General features: G+C 28.8%; 1 protein-coding gene across 5 annotated transcripts in view; it reads right to left on the reverse strand.

Moving 5' to 3' along the window:
- Positions 1–22557, reverse strand: part of LOC107437112 (uncharacterized) — a 130805-nt gene that overhangs the window by 28047 nt on the left and 80201 nt on the right. For all 5 annotated transcript variants that reach the window (XR_011638276.1, XR_011638275.1, XM_071187830.1 and 2 more), the window contains 6 exons: positions 13874–14018; positions 11826–11965; positions 9451–9612; positions 7266–7337; positions 5442–5528; positions 2999–3084 (listed from right to left, as the gene is read on the reverse strand). Coding sequence is in view for 3 of the 5 variants with exons in the window: in XM_071187830.1 (XP_071043931.1) it covers positions 2999–3084; positions 5442–5528; positions 7266–7337; positions 9451–9612; positions 11826–11965; positions 13874–14018 (692 nt within the window). In the remaining 2 variants the exon portion in view is untranslated. The remainder of the gene's footprint in view (positions 1–2998; positions 3085–5441; positions 5529–7265; positions 7338–9450; positions 9613–11825; positions 11966–13873; positions 14019–22557) is intronic.

A 22557-nucleotide genomic window follows, 5' to 3' on the forward strand; every position in this document is an offset into this window, starting at 1 on the left:
ATGCATGTATATATATATATATATATAAGAGAATTTTTGCTAGAAGGCTTGCCGAATCTGTATAGATAATAAGTTATTTAATTTAATGAAACAAAAATATGCCTTTCTTCTTGGCATTGTAAAGTGGGACTCGTAAAGAAAAGAACAGATTAATCATTATTAATCATAGCTTTAATACGCGTTCTCATTGAAAAAGGCATACTAAATGAATATTTAAAAATAATATATGGGTGATTCTTTGGAAGCATGACAACTCGGAAAAAAAATTTCTTCAAATTTAAAGTCTTCAAAATAATCTAAATTTTTTTTGTATATTTATTTAGTTACTTTTATTAATATCTTACAGACAGCAGTGTAGTTGATTGATATTTGCTCAAGAAGAAAAATAAAATAGAAATTCACCAAAATTTGAATGCCAGGAAAAGGACTAGAAGACCATTAAAATGACATATTAGCTTGGAAGTTAAGAAAACAGTCATTTTAAGCTAATAGTAAGTAACTCAACTAAAGAAACTCAAAAAAGACAAACTCAACAAAGTTGAGAAGTTAATTTTAACTTTCTATGTAAATAAATGCCAAAAAATAAATATTTTGAACAAATTTGACAAATTAGTTAAGTATATTGAAAGTGAGAGAGTAACACTAAGTGAGATAGTTTTTAATTTTACTACACTTTAATTTGCAAAGAAACAGTTAAAACAGAGAAAAAATTTTTTTTTGTAAAATTTCATTAATCTTGAAGCTCTCAGAAGAAGCAAAATGCCTGGAAGATATTGGGTAAGGAGCAGGCATTTTTGATTTTGTGATATTCTAAGAAATTTTGAGGCAGTCTTTTTTCCCGAGCCACTTAAAGTTATTAGCAGTCTGTTTGCCAGCATGAATATTAAAGTTAAATTCAATATCTTTATGGACGACTTCAAAAACTTCAACTACAATGAAAATGATAATCCTAGGAATTTTTTTATTAATTTTATAAAAAGTTTCATTAAAATTAATTCGATAATAATTTACATCGGAAATTTTTTTATAATATTATTTAAATTTAAAATATTTCAAATCATTTTATTTTACAACTTTATTCCTTAATTTATACACCCAATCAGAGCTTAAAAACTACACAGTCTTTAAACGCTATCATACGACAGAATTAAATAGTACAGTGATATTTTTAGCTTATCCTTTATATTTTTAACTATATATGTTTCGAAAAAAAAATAACCTAACGCCTTTTCGTTAGATGGACCATAATTTGTTTAAATTAATTCTTTTATCCACTGTAGAAAGAATCTAAAATGTTTTTTTTTGTTAATATGTACGAAATAAAATTGTGTATAATAATCAATCATTAAATAAATAAATAACTTTAATTACATATGAGCAGATTACAATCTTTCATAAACTGGTTATTAGTTTAATATTTGCTTTCCCTCTTTACATTATAGTATTTGAAAAATTTTCTTATAACTGTGTTAATGTCCTGGAATTTATAAGCCAGGAAAATGACAGCTAGGATAATGAAAATTTTGCCATTTTACAGCATTTAACATTACTTTAATTTAACATTTCGGCCTAACGCGCTTACTTTCCGCAGAAAACATCAGGATTTCCTGAAATAACTGAGGTAAATGCAAATAGTTTATGTTATTAATGATTTCTAGAGGACAGGAAAATGGGAACATAAAAACCTACTCACCTTGTGAAATTTTTTGAAATACATTTTGACTTAGAAAGTTGGTCCTTGATTCCTGCAATTAGACGAGTTCTGATAGGATGGTATTCTAATCAATCTCTTTACCTAAGATATTAATTGCTGGAGGTATCTGTTTTGGTTATGAATTACTAAAAAAATATGGCCAGGAAAATGACAGATTTTCATGTGAAAAACAAATTATTGACAGAAAAAATTATTTTAAACAAAGTTTTTGGAAATAATACCCTCTGCATATATTCTAGAAATGCTTACAACGGTTGAGATAAAAAAAAAACTTAGATATTGTAAAATGTATGGGAAGTTTTGAAGCTAGTTATTATTGAAAATATTGTTTGCGACATACCAGGAAAATGACATTTTGATATTCAATTAAATTTTTAAACTGTACAAAACAGTCAATGCTAGTGCAAAGTCATTTTAAAATGCTAACAGCAATGCTATTTATTAAATTTTTTTTAAAAAGGTTCTTTTAGTTGTTTAGTATTAGATCTTGGAGCAAAAGACAGTGAATTGTCATATTTCGTGAGAATCACCCATATATCGAAAAATATTTCTAGCGAGTTTGTGATGAATTTCTAGAACTCGTTTTCTAAAAGCGATTATGGACCTGTGACGTATGCTGTTAGGAAATGTGTTGAATAGGAAAGTCACAATGATGAAGGGTAGATTGAAAAAGTGAAATTTTGCATGATATTGGACTTTAAGCAGTTAGTTACCTTTTTATATTTACACTTTTGAAACTGCTTGAGAAAACTCACCAAAATCTGAAGTAGAACGACTTAAGTTACTACTTAAGTATCTTTAACTTAAGTAGTAACTTTTGTATGGAGAGGGGAAATCGGATACTTCTCCACGTTCAGTTTTAGTCAACAATCTACTTATGTATGATTCATCTCTTCCACAGTTGGGAGGTTGACATTTTTAGCAACACAGCGATGGCACATTAGTTTAGGCCCTTAGCTCTCATTGTCAAGGTCTGAGGTTCTGTACCATTTGGCGGCTTGACTAACTTGTCTGGGAAGTAAAGGTGTTTGGCGTGTCATGCTAACCATATAGGTACATCATGCCGTTACTTTAGAAATTGCGTAGCCTTAAACTCCATGACCCATTGTCTCGAAATGGGCTGTTGAGGAATTGCTCTACTTTTATTATTATTTTTTCTTAAATGTTACCAACATCCAATATTTAGATTGAAGAAAGGAAATAATATTCCAAGGGGATTTTAAGTTTTCGTCCAAGGGGATTTTAAGTTCGATAATGCTATTATCCTTAAAAAAAATACACTACCTGTATGGTTTAGGGATCTGTCCAGTCTCCACGTGGTTTTGTAGATTGGTAACAATATCTTCCAACATTTGGCTTCTCGTTCGGTCCTATAATGATGAAATGAATTAGACTTATTATAAGACTTAATGAATACTTAATAAGATAGTAAGACGTAATGCGACTTATGAATAAGACTTTATAAGATAAGATTATATTGCTTATTCTCAATACTTTTTACAGAATTTATTTAATTTGTATTGAATTATTTTGAAGTGCTAGAGTATGCTGTTAAGAGACTTCAAACAACTGCACAAAATTTAAACCTTTATGTGTTTTTAGAATTTGTATAAAAATATGGATAAAGAACTATGTACAAAGGGCCGTAAATTAATATTTAGGTACGAATTTTCTTTTTAATGGCTACCAATCATTATCGAATTCTATCGGGACAAAGAAGAATCATTAAAATTCAGTTTATTTATCAATGTTGGGATGCGTTTACATTTTGTTAAAAACAATCTTTCAGCTTCAGCTTGGAATAAATTGGTTTTTGATTACTTTAACCAGTATGGAATGGGAATTGAATTTTCAAATCATTAACCTCGATAATTCGATATGATTTGTCAGAGTTGGGAGCAGTTTTTTCCCCACCTTAGCAAGAAATTACGACTATTAATGTTCAGTGTTTTCATAATTTTTTTTTACAAAAATTCGGAAAGTAAATATTAAGGTAATAATACTAATAGTACTTTATTTATGTCGCACTAGAGCTCTACAATGGACTCTTGGTGACTGAGGGGGAAATATCTTCGAGGATGATCCGAAGATATGCCATCACAAGTCTGATATTTTGAAAAGGGGATGACTCTCCCACTTTGGTAGAACGACGACCTGCACGCGAAATTGAGCACTTTACGGAAGAACGGTTTAACGAAGATTGATACCAGGGCACTCTCAGTCCCTACGCAAGCTGATTAAAGTGGCCACCCATCTGTTCACTGACAGCAGTCAGTGATGCGTGACTTTGGTGTTCTACTTGGGACCGCATCTTTACGAACATTTCACCACTGGGCAAATAATAAGGACAGCCTTTACGGAACACCCCGTAGAAGAAAAATTTGATAGTTTGAATATTTTGTACGGTTCAACTCTAAAATATGCATGTTCAAGCCATAATAGAATCAAGAAAATGAAATTGCAACCATTACTCTTAATATTAGAACTAAACAGTAGATGAACTGATCTATAAAGTTATTTTATCAGCAGATGCAGCGTTTAGTCTTAAAACCTGTTTGATTTTTAAAGAGAAATTTTGAGTAACCAGTTAAAAATGCTTCATTTTAAAATGAAACCAATTGGTAGGTTTCGTAACAACACTCCACGTGCAATTTTGTGATTGAGTATTATGGGTGGTCTTAGTTTTTTCTTATTTCCCGCAGATGGGAAAAGATTGAAGGATGTTTGAGGGAAACTCAAGAATTGCCATCTAGACAAATGAGGTATTGTCTCTAATTGAAATTTACGCTAAATCTGAAAAAGCCATATCAGCGTCGGAAAAACTAATAGTTCCGAAATTATAAGGGTTTTTATGATCGGAAATCATACAATTTCATACTTATAGCTCTTTTTGCACCTGATATTTCTATCTAGACAAGTAAAGTGTTAATTCCAAAATATTTGTTTACGCTGAATCTAGTGAGACCAAATATAAGTAAGAAATACAATTTTTTACTTATTCTTAATTTTACGTCTAACATTGCTATCGTTTTGCTATTTAAGCAAAGGAGTTTTTTTATAAGGCCCACGAGTTTTTTTGTTTTTTTATAAATGTTTTTCACTTTGAAGCAAATAAAACCAAGCGCAAGTCAATAGAGAAAATAGTTTAGAAGTTAGAAGGTTTTTACGTATAAAAAGTTCTTATTTTTATTTATTTATTGCCTGAAATTGATATTTGAAATTGATGCCTGAAATCGATGCCTGAAATTGATATCTTTTGACTATCTGGGTGAGAGATTCATTGAATTCATTGTATTTGTTAACTCTAAATCGAATAAGATTAAATACAAACGTTTTATATAAAATAGAACTGAAAATTTAGGTAGTTCAGAATGTTTTTTATGTCTAAGAAGTACTATTTTTGACTTATCATCTTATAAAGAATTTCACCGAAATTTGTTGTTCTCCCCTCCCCAATTCTCAATAACAAGTGACAATCATTGTTTTCTAATTATATGAAACTTAAAGGAACAAAAATAAAACTACTCACAATACTTGATCACAAAATTGGACGTGGTTCTAGGAATAAAAGTAACCCCAATAGGATCTATCTAAAATAAGTTTTTTATTTAGTAGAATTATGTACATATAAACCTTGCCCATTTCTAATAGTCTGAAAAATGTTCAAATGGAGTTGTTAAGAGATTCGAATCTTTTGCTAAGATACAAAATTTGAAAATTTTCTTACCTGCATTCTTGCAAATTTTGGTGCTGAATAGCTCGCCCTCTCACCATTTACAATTTTCGTTAAAATCCATTCCCGGAAAAGTTGATCCTGAATTTAAAAAAATGCATCCAAGAATTATGTATTTCTAAATTTGCATTTGCGTAGATCTGAACAAATAAAAATTATTCAAAAATCAGCTGTCTTATTCATAACATGATTACGAAGCGATTTTTTTTTATAGTTTAGGAAACAATTATGCAAACGATTTAGCAAAATCATTTCCAACATATTATAAAATTAATTTGAATTCTTTGTACAACAAATAAATGCTTTCATTTTTAATTTTAATTTTTAATATATATTATAGTAAACAACATCACTGATTTTCATTACTTTATAATTTTTCTTTTTATTAAATGAATAGTATAACATTTACTCAAATAATTTTTGGCAACTGAAATTGTTCCATTTGTCTCCTAACACATATACTTGTAATACTAAGTAGAAATTCAATATAATTTGCTTATTAAGTTTTACAAAGTTAATGCACGCTGCAAAAATTTAATTTATTTATAGAATTTGATAAATGAAAACAAACTGGGGACGTTTACTGTGAGGTATTGTTTAGCATTAGTATGAAAACTGCTGGAATTTCCTTCATAATTTATAACTTTTTTTTGAGTTCAGAATGAAAAAATATATTATGTTATTGTTAAGCTGGTGGAATGTGTTTAAAATCAAATTTACTTTAGAGCATGTTGACTATACAATTATATGTTATGAAAATCATTTCTTTTTCATTCAACTTTTACCAAAACGATGTTTATTTAGGAACATTTCTGTATAAATAAAACTTCCTAAATTAAAAGCAAGTAAAATTAAGTATTGTATATATCAGATTAATTTGTGTACAATCCATAAAAATTTAGGTTAGATAAAACTAAAAATATAGCGTACCAGGTATATGCTTGCTTAACGAATTTTTTTCGTTTTATTAATTACAAAAATTATTAAATACGCATTATTTCTTTTATACGTCAATGTGATATTTAGGAAATCCTTTTTCTCCTAAATTTTAAGTTTATTGTTTTTATTCGTCAAAACCAATTGTTTTTTTTCTGTCTCAATAAAAAATTTTTTAAAGGGTCACATTTTTGAACTTTTTTTCAAAAGTACATGCATTGTTTTCGAACATTTTGCGTCTTTATAGCATTTTATAAGGGCACAAAACCTGTTCACAGATCTTTGGCGAAAGCATTGTAATAAATTAAATTTTAAAAACTTTAAAAAAGTGATGTTTTTAGTTTGTGTACTAATTGTGTTTTTAATTGTGACTAAATAAACCAAGCATGAATTTGTTTTTAATAACTTTCGCTATTATTATTTAAATTGCCTTTTTAAAAAATTTAAAATTTAAAATTACTTAATATTTTTTGTAGTTTTTTGTTAAGAATATTGTATATCAAAATTTAAAATAAGTGACGAAAATCAGTTTCTAGGAGATAAACAAGTAAAGTATCAAAAATATATATACTATTCATAAATCATAGAGTAATATAATAAAAAAATCTTTTAGTTTTTTGAGATAAATTTTTCAAAAGTTATAAGAACATGAAAAAAAATTGTAATGGTGTAAAACGTATTCAAGACCTCTGCATCATTTGAAGTTCAAAAAAAAAAAAAAAAAAAAAAAAAAAAAAAAAAAAAAAAAAAANAAAAAAAAGAAAAGCTCTCAGTGTTATCCCGCTTTCTAATTCATATACAAGTATAATTATTTCAACATTTTAAACAGCATTATTTTTGTAAATATAAATAAGTCCCTTAGAGCGGGAAAGCGATTCTTACTTTTTTAAATTTCGAACGATGCCATAAATAAGGCTTATAAGCTCCTACTTCATCCCTGGAAACTACAGATACCTGTAATTTAAAAAAAATAATTAAAATACATGAAAAAACTTTTATGCTATTATATATACTTTTTTAAGAAAAATGTCTAAGTTAATATTCCTTAAAAAGTTTAGATTTGTAGAAGTACATGTTAATAACTAATACATTCGCATTGATTCAACTACCGTAAATTTGGATTACTTTGAAAAGTGGTCTGAACTTTTTGAAGTTTGAATTAGAAAGATGAATACATAAATGTTTTTGGTGTACACACTGTAAAAAATTTGGCGCAAAGTTGTCATTACTTTTGGTATTGGGGTAAACTAAAATTTTTTGCTATACATGGAGTCACATTTTTTTTATTTATTCTTTCTCTGTTATAGTTTTATTTACTTATTAATTCATTTTTTTGTTTATTTGTTTACTGACAACGCATAACTTCATATACATACGAATCAATTTGTAGTTTTAGTGTAAAAAAAACATTTCGCTTAAAAAACACGCACATTTTTAATAATATATTTGCACTAATTCTTTCAAACAATTTTTTATTTGTCAATATCATTAAATTTTTTACACGATAACCACAGCTCAATACTTAAAAATGTATTCCGATTACTACGAAACCAAAAATAGCGGTTACTTTACACTAAAAGTTTTTACACTGAAGTGTATAAAAAATATAATTTAAAGTAGTGCTTCGAAAAGTAAAAGCAGCTTGTATTAGCTTTATTTTTGCGCTTATCATACATGAATTCGGCATATATAAAATTATCTCAGCTTAGACAGCTTAGTTTTGTGTGCAGTGTTTCATATAACAGGAAACGATATTATTCAGAGTTGGACTGGTTATTGAAAGCAAAAGCTAATAAAAAACAAGCATAAAAGCCTATATATATAATATTTTACTTATACGTAGGTGGATCAAATATAAATGAGACTTTTTTAATAGTAGCAGACGATTTTTATTCTCGTTGTCATTGCAACAATAGAACTATATCTAGAGTTTGAATAATTGTTTTATTGCGAATTAGCTCTTTGCAAATAATTTTGTTTTAGTAGCTTGAATCATATGTTCCTAATAAAGTTGCTCAACACATAATAATTAAATTTTCCAACAAGAGAAAATGCTAAGCCTATTAAAATCTTTCGCAGATTATAGCCACAGTTATGCAATGATACCCTGTCGGGGGCACAAGTTTGTAAACGATGTATGTAAACGTGTGATGAATCCTACACCCCTGAATCAAAGCGTTTCAGTATGGAATGGCGAAGGAAAAATGAATCTGCTCCATTCAAAGCAAAATCTCTCGATTATCTGCTGGTTGAGCACTCACAAGTGTTTTTTGGGGATTCACAAGGTGTTGTGTACTCTGATTTCCCTCATGAACGACGAACAATTAATGTAAATTTTCATTGAGAACTTTTAGAGAAAATCAAAGCATCCTATCGGTTCAAGAGACGTGGCATGCCGATCTGCAAAATTCTCCCATAACAAGATAATGCTACTCCTCATAAAGCTAGAGTAACACATTTAAAGTTACAGGCATTACTCAGGAAAATAGTTGAACAGCCTCCATATAGCCCAGGTTTGGCACCTGCGGACTACCATTTGTTTCTACCATTTGTTTGGACCTCTTAAAGAAACCCTCTGGGGATTTGCGATTTTCATCCAATGAAGAGGTGAGAGATTTTGTGTACAATTGGTTCACTATATGGTCTACTTCTTTCGATTCCGCCGGCATTAAAAAACTTCCAGCAGGTTGGAGGAAGTGTGTAGAAGTTCACGGAAAATAAGAAGAAAAATAAAAAATTTCTATTTTTTGTTCGTAATATTTTAATATTTAGTTATTGATGAAGCCTTATTTATATTTGATTTACCCTCGCAAGGTTATTATACTGCTTGAAATAAATATAAACATCAGTTTTTTTAAAAAAAAAAGTTTAAAATTTTTTATATTACGACTTTAGAAGTTTAACTCTACCGATGACTTAGAAAACTTACTGTTTGTTGTTTAATTACCGTTATTCGTTTTCAATCCTTTCTTCCAATACCGTGTTAACATCTTTCCCTACTTCTTGTGGTTTTTAACAAAATTAATAAAAAACTTTTAACTTAAGTTTTAATCACAAGAAATCTTACTTCGTATGAAATATCTTTAAGACTTGATGATGGACTTGCACGAACGACGATGAAAGTATGAAGGAAATGAGATTTGATGCATGTAGGAACGAATAATGTATCGTCGGCTTCCAGGAAAGCAATACACACTATATCATTGCCAATATGCCTTTTCTTCTGTAACTGTGGTGGAAAATAATTAAAATTAATTTTCAATTCTGTAATTTCACAGACTATGATTCAAAACGTATTATATTAGTGGCTGGGTGGCGCAGTTGGTTTGTCGTCGGCCTTCTGAGCCCAAGTTTGCGGACTCGATCCCCTGCCCAGACACCGGATTTTCGGGATGCAGAAAATCCTCAGCTGCCATGTCGTATGATTATGCGGCATGTAAAAGATCCCTGGAGTGCCTTATTGGCTCTTGGCATTTCCGGCAAAATTAAATTCCTAGTGCACTTTAGCATCCAAATAGAGTCTCGGTGCTGCCATCTAGTGTGGCAGAAACTAGACGTCCAAATTAACATGACCAACGGTATCTCACCCATTGTGGTGGTCCTGAAAGAGTGGATACCACCTCTGGAGAACGCACTAGGTCTGCTCATCGGCAAGACCGATTGTGCAGCTCATTGGAAATAAAATTAAAAAAAAATGACTCAAAACCATTTTGATCTTTACATTTTTCTAACAGTGTCTGTTTAAATATTTTTTTGTGAGTATGCTTTGCAGAAAGATTATGAATGTATTTTCAGAATAATTTTAAGTTGCATGTAATACATAAATTTAATTTAAGTTGATTTTATAGTTGTGTTACGAGGTATACAGTTTTTGCCCTTTAATATTTTTTTTAAATAAATTAATAAAGGGAATACTTTATTAAATATTTTACGATTAATAATCCTTAAAATGTAAATACTTATCCATAAACTGTGAATTGTAATCCATGAAATGTCTGTTACAAAAGTATTTAGTAATTGTGGTGTCTGTAATAAAAAGTATTTATCTTAATCGATTTACGTCCGAAAACAGACAAGATTTAAAAAGTTAATAATGAAAGCCAAGTGTTTTATATAATTATTGAGGTCACAAGTGTATGGATCTGAGGATAAAATTCGGAAAAGTAAAAATTTAAATTCAGTTCTCCCGTAACGAATTAACCCTTTGACGCAAATGGGTAAACGGTGGAGTTTGAAATCTTTTTCTCATTCATATTTAAAAATTTATCAATTAATGATTTTGTAAATTAACGAAATTTTAACGGCGAATAACTGTTTTTCTTAATAAATAACAGCAAACATGAGCAATTATTGTTTGGAAGTGAGCCGTGTTTTTAAGATTTTACCTTTAACGCAAGAAAAGACACCAGTGATGCATACTGTATTTCTTAATCATAAATTACTGAAATACTAAATATAATATTTTTCTCTTATTTTGATGTGAATAGAAAATAATGAAAAACGTATGAGAAGTATGCTCAAAAATTCTGAGTTAAAGGATTAAACTATAACTCGTAATCTGTATTCCACATTGTTTGTCACTTAGATCTTAATCATATATTAAGAACTGCTCCAACAAATTTTCAAAGCATGTTTGCAAAATTCGAAGTTTTCCCTTTATATATGCTTGAATGGCTTATTAAGAAGTATATTAGCAATATATTTTGAAAATTATGCAAATTTTTTGTGTCATTTATATTCATACTTTATTTATTTCTCTAATATGTCACTGCAAGAAACAACTTATTGAAATCTGTGTTAATCTGTAAATTAGTTTCATGTATTTTTTAAGACGTTTGCGCATTAAATAATTAGTAAGAATTATGATTTTATCTGAAATTTAAAGTATGTATCATAAGTATAGGTAGTACGGTTTCTAGATTATTATAATTGCAACATATAATATAGAATACAATGCCCACAGTTGAACAAGTGATTTTTTAAAAATATTGCGCCTTTTAGAAAGTTTATTCGAATTTTAACTCTTGTCAATTTTTAAGACTTTAATGTAGTATTAAAAGTATGAGACTTTTTAATCAATGGTAAACTCATATTCATTTTGACAATTATTTGACATATTATATTAGTTTTTACAATAAAATCAAATTATTACACAAAACCTGCCTAGTTAAAATTTGAATTACTCATATCTCTTTCATTGAAAATGATAGCTTTGAGGGTCTAACAATAACCATATATTAAGCCTAGTATTAAGTATTTTAACTTTTAAAATATATGTTGTTTTGAAATTGTAGAGTTTTCGTAATTATCTTTAAACTTTCGCGGTTATCTTTAAACTTTCGCAGTTATCTTTAAACTTTCGCGATTATCTTTAAACTTTCGCGATTATCTTTAAACTTTAGCGGTTGTCTTTAAAAAGAGTTAGAGGGGTAATATTCTTACTTTCTGAAGATCATGTTCTTCATGAGGGAGCATGGTGGATACATGAAACATAATTTCGATTCCCCTCCATGAGGTATACACAGACTCTTTACCAGTGAGATCATGTACAGAGTCAAGGCCGCCTTTGTACTTGTCAAAACCTAGATATACATTTATTGCTTTAAAAGAATAGTCAAATATATTCATATTTGTTATAATTTTTGAAAAAAATCAAATGAAGAAAAATATTAGCTAACAGCCATTTTTTTACATCCTTAAAAGTTTCTCCGAAGCTGCTAACAGTCCATTTTTTTATTGCAAATGAGTAAACTGCATTATAAGTCTAAATTTTATTTTGTCATATAAATGGAATTTTTATAGACAATAATCAGATTTTAATGTCATTGTTTTCGCGTGTGCACTTATGTGCATTTGTAACAAAGACCAAACTATTATTTCTAATATCAAATCATATGAGACTTACACGTAACTTTTCAATTTAGCTGATTTTCCTATCCGGGTTTACTTTGAAAGAATAAATATCTTGCGGAAATTGCTTTTGCCTAACCCACTGAGGTTTGGAAAATATGAAATTTAAAAAGGGAAACACGTTATTCAGTTTATACCAAACAAGAAGAAAAAATTACTCTAAATTGAGAGGTGGTTGACATAATAACTCTTTATAAATTAAAATAATTAATTAAAGATAAGTTAACAATACACGGAATAATATTTAAGACACATAAGACTTCTTCATATTTTACAAAATAATGAAAGTTCATTAAAAACAATTAGCACGTATAACTTACAGGTGTATAATTATTTTGCAGTTGTTAGTATGTTTTGATAGTTTAATAAAATTGAAATAAACAATTAACTTATAATTAACACATTCAATTTTCAAACTATGCAGAATAAGGAAAAAAATGGATAATATTAAGAATATTCAAAATAAGAATTGTAGAATTAACAATTATTTTACAAAAAGTAACAGAAGTTAAAAACAACTACCCTTCAAGAATTTTTTCATATTTAATTCTACTTAAGAACGAAGATTGAAATAAACACTATTTATAAAATTGTGTCTTAAATTGAACTCATAAATTTTATAAATGTTTAATCGGCACATCATACAAAAAAATCAATATTTTAAAAACAAGTTTCAAATACTATTCTATTATCCATTATAACTATCTCTATTTTTCTGTGCTCATCTAGCTAAGAAATTACTTGGAAGTGAAGCGAGTAAAAATATCCAGCAATTATTGAATTTATAAAATTACGATCCAAAAGTAATTATCTTGGAAATAGAATCTTGTGGCATACTGTAACGCCTGAGGGTAAATGTCAAGGCTTCAGGAAGAGGAACGCTGAAATCAATTACTGGGGAGAGAGAAAGTTGGTAAACACGCAATTTATATCAATATGAATTTGAATGAATATTTTTAATCTCGTATAAAAGTTTCAGATTTACGAAATTCTGAAGAATTCTCTTAGAATATATTAAAATGATAGAGGAAATTAAAAATAAATATAGCTCATCTTCTGAAGTTATTATTGCTAGCAAATAATAATTTTCGATATTTATAATAATACAATTGTGTCATAAATTCAAGAACATATTTTGTTAATGTAATTGCAATAGTAAAATAACTATTTTAATTTATATGTGAACATTTTGAGAAATTTAAGCATTTTTCAAATAAAAAGTTAGTAATAAAAAATTCGATGTACTAATTTTTGCTCCTTTAGATAAAACGATAAGTAAATCTCTATTTATTTAATAACTAAGTTTAATTTCCTCAAATTTCATTAAATTGAAATCGCAATAACGCTTCTGATTGGCGCAGTATGGCCGCTTCAGGCTCTTTTGCTATTGCAATTCACTCATTCTTCTTTTTAACAATTCTTCATTTAATTCGAAAAAGTCTAAAAACATTTAGAAAATGTCCGTTACAGAATTTCGATTATTTGAGAAATGTAATCATTATAAGTAGAGACTTCAAGTATAATTTGAAAATTTAAAAAAATATAAAATGGAATGTTTAGTTATTTTAGTAAATGATTACCTTTTAAACGTATTCTATCGCCTAAAATAGTTAGAAAATCATCGAACAGCTCAGTATTTTCATGATTGTCCAAAATTTGCTCTTCGGTAGACTGTCCTTCTTTTACCAAAATGATTCCTACTTTAAGTTCAGTTTTAATAAATACCTGAAAATATAATCATTGATTTATATTAGATTTTGCAAATATTTTAATAAGTTTATAAAAAAATTAAGCTTGAATACGTAATAACCTTTTAAATTTGATGTCCTGATAACGATTGATTATTTTATATAGAATTTTACTGCCAGAAAGTTACTGTCACAAGCTTTGGTTACTCCTATTAGTATAAATTCTTCATGTTTTAATAAGATGACAAAAGGTGCAGCCTAAAAATTACATACACTATTTCAAATTCAAAAAAACATTGTAACTGTGTTTTTTATTCAAAAATCTCCATTATTTAAATTTTCTTAGGAGAAATAAATGAAAATCGAACGTGACTCAAGTAGACAAAGATTGCATTTTAGAGGTTAAATAGGCAATGATAAAAAGTCTTTTTTTTTTGTACTGTACAAAATTTGCTATAAATAATTTTAACTTTAACACTTTGATGTAGATTGAAGTGCAGCTATAATGCAATTATTTCGTATAACGCGCAAAATAATAATATAATAATAATAAATTTTCCAGAATTACTTTTGACCAAATCATAAATTGCTTTCCTTATGTTCAGAATTTGTAATCTTAACAAATAGTTCTAAGATACTTGCTTAAACTGTTCAATAGCGAGGGATAGTTTCATATCAACTGTTGAACACTTTACTATTTTCTTATGAATTTCTACTTCAATTTAAAAATATTGTGGAAAATGTTATATTGGGACAAAACTGAAATATAAAAAGATTACAAATCAAAAACAAAGGCGGAAGGCCGCAATTTATTGATTTTAAGTGAGTTAATCCAGGTTCGAATCCTGGTAATGTAGAAATGAAGACGTCCTCTTTTCTGTTGTCTCAAGTAATTAATATTTTGCAATGCCTTCTAGAGTTTGCTTTGTTTCTTTATAGTTGTCTAGATTATTTTGTAGACCCTTAGTGATTTTTTTTATAATTTGCTGTACCATGGAATTAATTTCAAACCAATTTCATTCTAAAAAGCAAGTGTTATGTATTCCAAAAATACCTATATATGTCTAGCAATATTTATAGAACCTCACAAATAAAACTTAAATTAGACCAAATACGACAGAAGCAAAAGTAAAGGAGGTACCATCAGCGCCAATTTGAAAAATATCTTTTTACCAGGGTGGAAAATGTTATGTAACCTTGCTTTTATTTTTTTTAACACAGACGTGTTTTGAACTCTTTGTTAATGTCGTCAGTTTATTTAACACAGCTGGTCATAACTCTTCGTATAGTAAGGAGTTTTTAAAAGTTATTTCATACAAAAGGGTGAGCGTTGTACGTTCAGAAATTATATACACATGCTTATAAATATTTATACAACATTGTCAATTTTAATCAATCTGGATAGTGCCAGAATCATCAAATTTAAAAATATTTAAAAAAGAGGGCGGAAAATGCCTCCTGATCGTACATTTTAAGGGTTACAAAATGGAGCTGTTAATTTTCCTTCCTCGCCATATATATAAATAAATAAATAAATACAAGAAAGCACGAAGAAAGTTAAGAAAAACAATAAACAATAACAGATAGCATTCTGCTTTGCGGATATAATCGTGTGGGCTGATGATAAGATTATATCGCTTTTTCCGGTTTTTTAAATAAAATTTAATCTTTTTTTCTTTTTTTAAATACTGTTGTTAGTTATTTTTTTACTTATTATTCCCCCCCCCTTTTTTTCATACGTCTATAATTTTTCTTTGTTTTATTCTTCATTTTGAACTTATCTAATGAGTTCTGTTTACTTGCAGCTTAAGCGCAATAAATGTTACTTATTGTTTTTCTTAACTTTCTTAGTGTTTTCTTGTNGTGGTATATATATATATATATATATATACACGCACACAAAGAAAAAGTTTTCCTATCTCATTATTGTACTCAGTTTAATTGAATTGGAATAGTACATTGAGAAAAAAGTTTTGTCAAAGCTACCAGAATATGGTGAAATTTGGTAATTTTATCTTGATACTTTGTGCATAGTATAAAAACTATTTATTCGGTTAAATTTATTTTTCAGTTTTGTATTTTTCTAAATGCTCGGTAATAGGAAATATAATTTTGAATATCAAAATTTCCGCTATACGAATGGAAAAATTACCAAAATAAATGGCTTTATTAAAGTTATGTTTTGGTTTTATTACAAGAATTACACTTTCTTTTACCACAAATATCTCTACCACAAAAATACGCTAATTTCTCTAGATTTTTTTTTCTCCTTATAATATATAGCAAATAGAAACTCTACCTTATATCAGAAAACTTTCCAAGTAAAATATTTCCATTCTTAGAGAAAAACATGTTTTTCGATTCACATTAGTCGGTACGTTTGTTTGACTGAAGTCTTTGAAATGCAGACATTCGAATCATCGACTTCCTGAAGAAGTTGTTTGTTTGAGTTGGAGACTATTGTACTACAGTTTGTTATGTTTCAGACCCAGACACTATTCATTCTTTAGCAGACCTATTTCGTAAGGAAACATTGAAATCTAACTTCCTGACATGTAGCTATTGATAACAGAGCCCACAAAAGTGTTTTTATTTAATAATCCACATTCTATGTAATAATAGTTATAGAGTAATACATTGTTGAAAATGTTGGGAAACAATTTATCATTTTTTCAAACTTATTTCTATAGATATAGGAGAGGCTGTAATTGATTTATATAAACATTGAAAATGACTCTGATATTTTATTTGAGAATGTTAAGAATTGATAGATTTTCCAGACATTTACGAATAAATACAGTTTAAAAGGAAATGTTGTTGATAATAATATTTAATAAATGCGATTTTTAATTGTCTTTCTAAATTAAAAAAATAGTTTTGAATTGTTGCTGATTAATTCATGGCGTTTGTGTTGATAAAGTTGTTTCACTATCTAAACTCTCTAATGTTTTCTTGTTTTTAAACTATCCTTAGTTATTGGTCCTTGCAGTTATAAAACTTATTTTCAGTCCAGCTTATTATACGCTTAATGAAAGTTTATACCTTAACAAACAGTAAGAATATAGCTCAATAAGTAGTACATTTCTGTTTCGTTTTTATAACCTCTGCTCTTGGGAACAGACAGGGTACAATCCGATTTTGCCCTCAACCTTTTGAACAAAATCTATGCCTGGCCCACGAGCGGTGCAGTGCAGCGGAGGAAGAAGATAACAACATTTAAGACTGAACAAAGGTTTTACGGACCCCAGGATAAAATTTATAGCGTGGAACAAAAAGCCTTATTTTCATATTTTGTAGAATTTTTGAAGACCTTTATATGCAAAATTGCAGTTTATATATATATATATATATATATATATATCTTTTGCAAAAATTATCTATAATTTTTATCAACCCTGGGCCAACTGCTCACTAAGGCAACGATCATGGGATCTATTAGTCAGCAAAGGATGTTCTGNATTTGTCTTTCTTTTTCCCCTCCCTTTTGAGTACGATCTTGACTATATCACATGTGAATTGCATGCATAATTTTATTAAATTGCCAAACAAAATAGAAATATCTACTACTTTTTTATTGAAATTTTAGTATTTCTAAATTTACCATATGGTTATCTTGTGTATCCGGTTTGACTTTTTTCTAGAAAGAAATCATTCATATAAAAAGTAATAGATTTATGACTTTTTGGGAATGATATATTTTTTATTTTATTATCGTCCTTAAACAGCCGACCTAGTTTTGGGTTTATGACTACCAATGCTCAACTCCGTAGACTCATAATTTTGAACCTAATCCAGAAGACGAGGGTACTCCTGGATCAAGTATTGGGAGAAATTTGCCTTCGTGGAGGACTATTTGATGGAAATAACTCGCATTTGCGTTACATGGAGAGGTAGACCACGAAATCCTCCCTGGGTTTACCTGATGACAAGGGGCTTCTAATCCATGACTGAGGATATTTTACGTCAACACTGTGGTCAGTGCGAGCCGGGTCACCTCGTTGAGGGGGGGCGAGCGCTGTATCCCCTTAGTCACCATGGCTCAGAGACTGATATATTGTATGAAACTAGACAATGAATATCTTGGTTAAATCAGACAGTTTCTAGCTCGAACAATTTAGCTTCAACAGGTCTACGAATCTTAGCTATACGGTATTACCCCACCTTCTCCTGTATTTTTATGGATTTATAAAACTATATTTTGAATTATATGATCTAAGAGTTATTTATATTTTAATTTTCATTTATATTTAATTATCTTTTTTTTTATCTTGCTGATGTATTTGATTGTAAGTAGTTACTGAATTCTACTACTAAACTTTGAAAAGTTGTAATTTATCGGTTCATTTATGTTGCGAATCACCATGAGAAGTTAAAAATAAGAAGGTGAAAAATACCAGCCCTAACTTCATATTCATAGAGAGCTTACACAATGAATTCTTTATTAATATTAATATGAAAGTTTTTTTTTATAAAAGCTAAGGCTTTGTTATATGATGTTCTTCATTTATATTGTGGTATAAAAAAAGTATCTACAATAGGGACAGTATACATATTTAATTTTTTTTCTAAAAAGTTGTTCTAAAATTAGATATAATGTTTTTGAGTGACTAAAGTTTTAATTGTCTTCTTAAACACAAAATTTGTCACTAAATATTAATGGGAAAGTTGTTCTGTGACAAGAATAAACTAGAAAATAGAATAAACATGAAAAGAACACAGTAAACAGAAAGGTAAGTGGGAAAAAAAATGTTGTAAGAGATTATTAATAAAAAGGAGAAAAAATATTAAAAATAATTACTAAAATTAATTATTTGTAATTATTTTTCTTCTTTTATTATTAATCTCTTTAAGAAATTGTTTCCTTTTACTTCTTTGCTTTCTTATGGTTTTTCTTCTGTTATTATTTTTTAAAGTTCAATGTCAACTTAATCGCAGTTAATGAAACTTAATTATTATTTTTAAATCTTTCTTTCTTTTCATTCTTAATTGTAAAAGTCTGAACATACCCGAAAAGTTGCAAAAATATCAGTTCGTAACACAAATATTCTCAAAATGGTAGAATCAGCCGTTTATGTACATAAAAATTTTGGGAGACATAACTTTTTATAACTTTTGAATAAAAATTCTTGCATAAAAATATTTTTTACTTTTAAATATTTTACATTAAAAAATTTTTTTTTTTGAAGATCAGAAGCTAACAAAACATTGCTTTACCAGAATAAATCACGAAATTCTTTACCAACTGCCTATTTAATATTTGAAACTGCTAAATATAACATAAAACCAATTGCTTACTTTTATCTTCTGAAAATGAACTGAAAAAGCGAAAACCTTTATTAAAGTCATGGTTTTTAATGCTTCTTTTCTTGCACCTGGTTGATAATGTTTTTTCAATTGTTAAATAAACTTTTCTTTTCATAACTTTTTATGCACTGTTAGAATTTTCATTCTAAAATTACTGTAAAATAACGGGTGGCAGTCTCTCCCTCCAATTAACCGTAAAGTTTACGGTAAAGAACAATTTTTTACCGTTACGGTTTTTAAACCGTTTACAACTAGTAGTTAAGCCGGCCAGGTGGCCGAGCGGTTAGCGTGCCTGACTGCGGAGCCAATGGCTGCGGGTTCGAATCCCGCTCTGGGCATGGATGTTTCTCTCTGTGCTGTCCTCTGTTGTGTGTGATGTGTGAATGTGGCCCACCCTATGAACGGGTTTGTGGCAGTGTGGCGTGGGTAATGTTGCTCGCCTCCGTGACTTAGGTTCACAGGTGCCCACTGGGTAACGCTAAATGAGCAACACTTCCGGCATCTTCCGNCTTACAACTTAATCGAAGTTAATGAAACTTAGTTATTATTTTTAAATCTTTCTTTCCTTTCATTTTTAATCGTAAAAGTATGAACATACCTGAAAAGTTGCAAAAATATCAGTTCGTAACACAAATATTCTTAAAATGGTAGAATCAGTCGTTTATGTACATAAAAATGTACATTTTATGTACATTTTATAACTTTTGAATAAAAATTCTTGCAGAAAAATATTTTTTACTTTTAAATATTTTACATCAGAAGCTAACAAAACATTGCTTTACCAGAATAAATCACGAAATTCTTTACCAACTGCCTATTTAATATTTGAAACTGCTAAATATAATATAAAACCAACTGCTTATTTTTATCTTCTGAAAATGAACTGAAAAAGCGAAAACCTTTATTAAAGTTGTGGTTTTTAATGCTTTTTTTCTTGTACCTGGTTGATAATGTTTTTTTCAATTGTTAAATAAACTTTTCCTTTCTCAACTTTTTATGCACTGTTAGAATTTTCATTCTAAAATTACTGTAAAATAACGGGGGGCAGTCTCTCCCTCCAATTAACCGTAAAGTTTACGGTAAAGAACAATATTTTACCGTTACGGTTTTGAAACAGTTTACAACTAGTAGTTAAAAAACCATGAATACAAAACTATACGTTTTTTTAACCATTTGCAACTAGTATGGTTTCAAGACCAAAAAAAGGAAAATTAACTGGACATTGAATCTAAGCTTTTCCTTTAGGTAACGAGTAATGGAGTTAGGCTGTGGTTGAGTTGAGTTCTATCATTGAAACTTGGAATGTGGTTCAATTAGTTCATCTGGTTGTTTCTAGTACAGTAAGAGATAAAAAATAGTAATTTTTTTTTGTGTTAAACAGCTTTATGGTGCTGCCAGCTATTCGTAAGTGAGAGTATCGTATTCTAATAGTCCATGGTCACAAACTGGGGAGTACAGGGTACTGAAAGTTCTTCATGTGTTGAAGGGAATCGATGAAATATTACATAGTCAACGCTGGAACTCGAACTCCCCTTCAGTCGATCATATTAGACAGACTAGCCCACTCGTCTATGTCATGAACCCAGCTGCAAGGAGCTAAGCGGTTTTATTAGGTAGGCCCAGTTGGTGCGATAAAATTCTGGTTGTCTAAACATATTGTGTGGAAGCAATTAATAAACTGTTTTTCTCACAGTTAACAGTTTGAATACCATCTTATTCATGGTTATTTATTTGTTTTGTTTGAATATGGTAAAATAACATTTAAATAAATTGTTATTTAAGCATTTTTTCTGAGAAATTTCAACAGTGTAATAGATTAAAAAAAAGATTCAAAGCCTTTTCCTTTTAAAACTTAAAAAATTGAATGAATATTTCAAGTTTAAAAAAAAACGTGGATTGAATTTTAAGAGTACGAGATATACAAAGAGAAATTCATTAAATCTAAAATGTTTGTAATAAAATTTCATCAACAACTAAATTGTTTGTATGTTATAAAGCAGTGTGTATGTAGTTTTATACCTGAGTAATTGAGAAGCTCCTCTCTTGAAAGTAAGAAATTATTTATGCTAAGTAACTATAAAAGGGTTAAAGATTTGTGATGCTCAATCTGGATCAATTTGGGCCGATTATAGCTGTCAATTCTCCCGTAAAATGCTTGCTCCTATCTGCTTAAAGGCTAGACGGAATTTCCAAGGCAGAATTCATTTATAGGTAAACGGTAGGTTTATTTTCATAGAGCGAATTAATCATGGAACATTTAATACGCTAGATGGATGGCATTAGATAAGGACTGCGGAGTATTTATTGTATGTTATGCGGTCAACTTAACCTCTTATTATTGGTTTATCATATAATTGGATTTTATAATAAGATATAACGAACATGACTTTCATTTATTATAAGCATATAATAAATTATTTATATGAACTTGAATATAATATTTTTATTAAATCATTTTTAAATTTTTAACTCCAGAATAAATAATTTGACATTTAACGATGAATGGTAAAATTTATACACAAAGAAAAAAAATTCTGAAATTACCTTACTGTATGGTGATTACATTTCTGGTAAAAAAAACAGCAACATAATTCTGGTAATAAAAACAAAAATATATGGTATTTATAAACCCTTCATTTGGTAATTTTAGAGAACATATGGTAAAGGTTTACCGGAAATTCTGGTTTCAAAATTATAGTTCGTATTACAAAACATTTAGTAAAAAAATGCAAAACTTAAAATTAAATTAACGGAATGAATGGTTTTTATACCACGCTTTAAGAAATTATGACAAAATTACCAAAACTGCCACATTAACTAAATTTTATCGCATGTTATAACATTATACTTAGTAGTGGTTATTTTGTCCAAAATCATTACTAACGCGCTTCGGTAAAAATTACCGAGTTTTGGTGAACTTTTTGGAGCTTTTCGAATTTTTTTAGAAACACAGTAATTATATATATATATAGTATAATAAACAGTTTATTTGTTTATTTACTATTTTTATATAAGTGGAATAGGCTCTGGTTCGTAAAGAACCACCCCAAATGAATGCAGGTGATACGTGTATACTTCAAAATTATGTAAGGCTGTATGAATGAAGGATAAAACCTATAAACGGTTTTCTATTCCTGTATGCAGGCTCTGATTTTTAAATAAGTCACCCTATGAAAGATGGATATGTGTATTCTGTAAAATTATGTAAGGTTTTATGAATGAAGGATAAGTCTATAAACGGCTTTCTATCCTGACAGACTGACTTTTAAATT

The sequence above is a fragment of the Parasteatoda tepidariorum genome, chromosome X1 (genome assembly GCF_043381705.1).
Source record: "Parasteatoda tepidariorum isolate YZ-2023 chromosome X1, CAS_Ptep_4.0, whole genome shotgun sequence".
Lineage (NCBI taxonomy): Eukaryota > Metazoa > Arthropoda > Arachnida > Araneae > Theridiidae > Parasteatoda > Parasteatoda tepidariorum.